Source organism: Merops nubicus, unplaced genomic scaffold (assembly GCF_000691845.1).
Source record: "Merops nubicus isolate BGI_N331 unplaced genomic scaffold, ASM69184v1 scaffold9337, whole genome shotgun sequence".
NCBI classification, from domain to species: Eukaryota; Metazoa; Chordata; class Aves; order Coraciiformes; family Meropidae; genus Merops; species Merops nubicus.
The window spans coordinates 1,845-6,203 of NW_008619560.1; the positions used below are offsets into that span (position 1 = coordinate 1,845).

Genomic DNA, 4,359 nt, shown 5'->3' on the forward strand with positions numbered 1-4,359 from the left:
GCTGTCTGTCCCGGGGGCAGTCAGTCCGTGGCCCATGGCCGGGGGGTCGGCGATGTCCCGGCGAGCCCAGGATGCCACAGGAGAGACACTGAGGACATGACAAGTGCCAAAGCAAAGCGGTGGCCCTGGCGGGACGCAGCGGAACCCATCTCGCCAGAAGGGAATTATTAGGGGGTTTTTCTTCTTTTTTTTTTTTTTAAGAATACAGCAGATGGACCCACTTTTTTTTTGGGTGGAAAAAAATAGAACGCTCCTGGTGTAAGAACTGTTTCCCTCCTTAACTCTGCCATTCTGCTCCTTCAAAGGGTGAAAGACTCTTCAGTGCAACCTCCAAGGGAAGGAGACGCCACAGGAAAGCAATCCTTTACTTTGAGATAAACGGAAGCGGGAAGAAGTCAAACCACACAGGCTGGCAGGATTAAAAAGGGGAGAAGGGAGAGAAAGAAATAGCAGAGTTAAAGGACACCTTTGTGCTTTTTGGCGTGTTTCTCACACCCTGGCCATACTCTAAAAAAAAAAAAAAATGTTCCCTTCGAGTCCAAAAAAACAAAACAACAACAGAAAAAAAAAATCCAAACAAAATGCAGAAGAAAGACTGCACGGAGAGGCTGGTGAGATAAAGCCCAGCAGTGGAAGTGACCCGCCTGGGAAAATGCTACCTTGCTTCTCTCACGCCTGGGTGCCTGCTCTGAGAATGATTTTCTGCTGCTGCTTCTTTGGAAATACACCAAAAATTTAAAAAAAAAAAAAAAGGAAAAAAAAGCATTGCATCCCCCACCCTCTCCCCTCCTATTTCCTGGGTCAGTACAGGTAATAAAGTAACTCTGGGTAACTAGCTGATGGGTTTTAGTAATACTGCAGTTAGAAGACAGGAAAGGGTCTGAAACACTTGGCCTGAAAGGAAAAAAAAGGGAGGCACAGTTCTAGAAAAAGATGCCTTTTTTTTTTTCTTTATACAAAAATAGACCATAGTCTCATTAGCAATTAACAAAATTGGCTGCCTTGGTATAAAATTATAAAAGTCCAAGACAGGCAGGTCTCCATCTGGTCTGTGAAGGTGTTAACCAGCAGACTGGGCAGCACGTGCTGGGGAGGCCACTGCAAAAAGCTTCAACCCACACCAGCGGGTATAAAGAAAAAGAAATGGGGGTGTTTCTGTTTGTTTTTTTCCCCAAGGAGGATCCCCCACTGCCCGAGGCAGTGCAGATCCCCTGGCTGATCCCCTCCTACTGACACAACCACCTGGAGAGAGCACACACCGGAGATGACAAAGCAGGAACAAACAAGGAGAGCTCTGGGTACTGGTGTATTTAACGGGTGCCGTGGAGAGCAGCTTGCATATGAACAGTCGCAGGTGCCAGAGAAGGAGGTAACCTAGCAGCATTCCAGTTCCTCACCATTTGAAGGACAATTTGTAACCCAGTGGACCTGGGCCAGGGGTAATTACACTTCATGCCAAACTTTAATCCATGAAAACTACTGATTCTTAACCTTTGGGAGCTTCGTTCACTTTAGGCAAGTTTTCCCTTAAGTGTCAAACGCTGGCTTCAAATAAGCAGAATTTTTTTTTTTTTCCTTTTTTTCTCTTTTTTTTTCCTTTTTTTTTTTTTTTAGCTTTTCATTTGTCACATTCCAACATTCAGAGAGGCTAAAACTTGAGAGGACCGTGCCGGGTGCTGGGCTCACCACCCAACAGATTGAACATTCCCAAGTTCTTCAACCACGAGGAATTAATGCTCGTCTCTGAAAGGGATCTAGGTGTATAAAAGGGAACGTAACATCCAGGTGACTTTTTGTTGGTTTTGGTTGCCTTTTTCTTTTTTTGCCCCTACCCAGTCCAGATCAGTGGCAGCTAAAACTGCTGTTGGTCATACTCTGCTATCAGTTTTTTAATGTGAGCCAGTTTGTTGTGGAGGTATTCGCAGCGGTTCTTCTCTTGGCTGTAGTTGGGGTTAGTCTGTAAAGAAAAAAAAGAAAATGCAGTGATGGAAAGAAATTGTTTGGTGACATCTACGCTGAACCCAGATGAGGCAACCAGACCTCAGAGTGTAAATATGAGTGAGGAATGGAGCTTTTCTAGCTGGAGGAATAGATTCCCACTTAAAATGGATCTACTCTGGTGAAACAAGGCAAAGAAAATCCCTTTTCACCAGTGCCCAGCACAGGGGAGTGAGTGCACCTTGAGAGAGGCTCAGCCCGACCAGGAGCTTGCAGCAAGTACCACCCGCCCTTTGCCCCCACGTTAGCACTGAATTGTGCAAGTCTGGGAGCTTAAAAACAAAGGAGAACTTGCAACATGCAGGGAATCTCTTCAAAAAGCTCCTAAATCCCTCAGGGACAAGAGGGCTCAGGGGTATAGTTGAAGATTTAAAGAGCAAAGCCACCCCTGGGGTGTGCACGCTCCAGCCTGCCTCAGCACTTTACCTCCTCCAGCTAAATGATAAATCCCTCCAGCCAGCAACTGCTGCTCTACACGTGAGGGACCCCCCTGTGTGCCCCACAGGCCAAAAAGCCCTGCAGGGGATTGTACCCACAGGGTTCACACTGTGCCCAAATCACCCCCTGTGCACCCAGGGACCCCATTGTGGCTCAGCCTGCATGTCTGACACTGCCTGCTCTCTCCTCCATGGGGTAAAGGCACCCACTGAACGTGTCTCCTTCCATGCCACTCACACAGCTGAATCCTCCCCAGGGCCCGAGGAGCAGCCTCAGCTTCTCCCAAACCCCTTCTGATCCAGGAAGGGATCACGTTTTAGACAAGCTCGAGCTGCACAACATCCTGCTCAAATGCTTCAGAGCCTGAGTTTTCCACTGGGCAAATCCCAGTTCCCTTCTGTCACACCAGGGGCACCACCCAAAAGCCTTTTTTTGTGGCTATTTGCACTTACCTTTTTAATTTTCCGATATTCCTGTAAAATTTGATCATGGATGGTCTAAAAAAGGAAAAGATAGGTTATTATTTTCAAAACAGCCACCAGTCCTGCAAACTACTGCAGCAGGCAAGCACTTACTGATGGCTCAAGGCACACCTCCACACACCAGCCCAAACCTACTCCCCCCACGACTAGTCCCATGGCTACAACCAGCCCCACCAACTCCATTCCTAAACTGGTGCTGACTCCAGAAGCACTGGAGGGATCAGGCCCCATTTCCCCAGCCAGGAGAAGTACCTGTCCCAGGCACTTGGGTTGGCAGGATAACTGACATTTCCTCCACAACTCAGACTGATTTTTCCATGAGATACAAAAATAATTCAGTGAGGAATAACCCAATTTCTCAAAGAGAGGGGAAGGATGTTCGAGGGAGGAAGCAGAGCTCGGTACAATAGGTGCTCTGTAAGAATCTGTTTATTACACTCAATGAGACTGATTTTCTCAAGATAATGAACAGTTACAGCTCCTTTAAAATCAGCCTGACAAGCCAAATAATGCTACACTATTCAGATCAAAGATTCCAGAGGAGCAGATGACCCTGTACTAGCTCCCCTTCCAGCCCCGATACGCTACCATATGTGTGAATATGAGTTTTCTGGCTGGGATACACTAATAGCTTCCAGCAGCTTTTGGCTAAAGACGCCAATTGTCTCACTGAGGCCTTTCCTTGTCAACAAGTACCATGATGTGTGCTCCAGCTTGAAAACGAAACAACACAGAGCTGTTTAAAGAACAGGCTACAAAGCTGTCAGCTGCGTGCACGTTCTGCATCCACCAGTCCTGGGCTCTGGGCAGGGTGTTTTGGACACCATCCCACCCCAAACTGCCCCGCATCTGGGGCGACTGGAGTTGTTACCACTCGTAGAGCTGCTTTTTCCAAAGATCTGTTTGTTTCTACCTTGTATTCTTCAGAGCCCTGCAAAAGCTGCTTCAGCTTGGCGTCTAGCTGCGTAAACCGTCGGGTTATCCTCTCTATCCGGGCGTGCAAGTCCCTGTACTCGTTGTATTCTGCATTGAAGTCATTTTTGTAACTCTGACGCTGCTCCGAGGAGGAAATGGCTGCGTATTTTCTGCAGAGAGAATGATTTGATCAGTTTAGTGAGGCTCCTCTCCAGCCAGCGTGCATCCCGCCATGCCAAAAGCAGGGTGAGGTGGCTACCAGGTGATTGTGTTTGAAAACAGCCTCTTACACAGTTCTAGTGGCCCAGTCAGGATTATTGCCCCGACCTCTGCACAAAACAAGAGTGTGTTTGCTCCCCAACTGTCCTACTTCTGCCAGATAGGGTGGGATATGCAGGTACAGCAAAGCCTGGGAGCAGCTGGGGGTGTAGGAGGACGCTCAGATACCACTGTTACAGCTTTCTAACTCCTGCTGTCCCGCAGAACATGGAGTTCTGCATCTGTGCCAGACCTTGGCACAGCAGGG

At 47.9% G+C, this 4,359-nt stretch overlaps 1 protein-coding gene across 1 annotated transcript in view; it reads right to left on the minus strand.

The window, feature by feature from the left end:
* Positions 1–1,852: 1,852 nt before the first annotated feature.
* ELL (elongation factor RNA polymerase II) overlaps positions 1,853–4,359 on the minus strand; it is a 51,413-nt gene continuing 48,906 nt past the window's right edge. The window contains exons 10-12 of the mRNA XM_008943825.1: positions 3,832–4,003; positions 2,889–2,933; positions 1,853–1,957 (exon numbers count right to left, since the gene is read on the minus strand). Of these exons, the coding sequence (XP_008942073.1) occupies positions 1,853–1,957; positions 2,889–2,933; positions 3,832–4,003 (322 nt within the window). The remainder of the gene's footprint in view (positions 1,958–2,888; positions 2,934–3,831; positions 4,004–4,359) is intronic.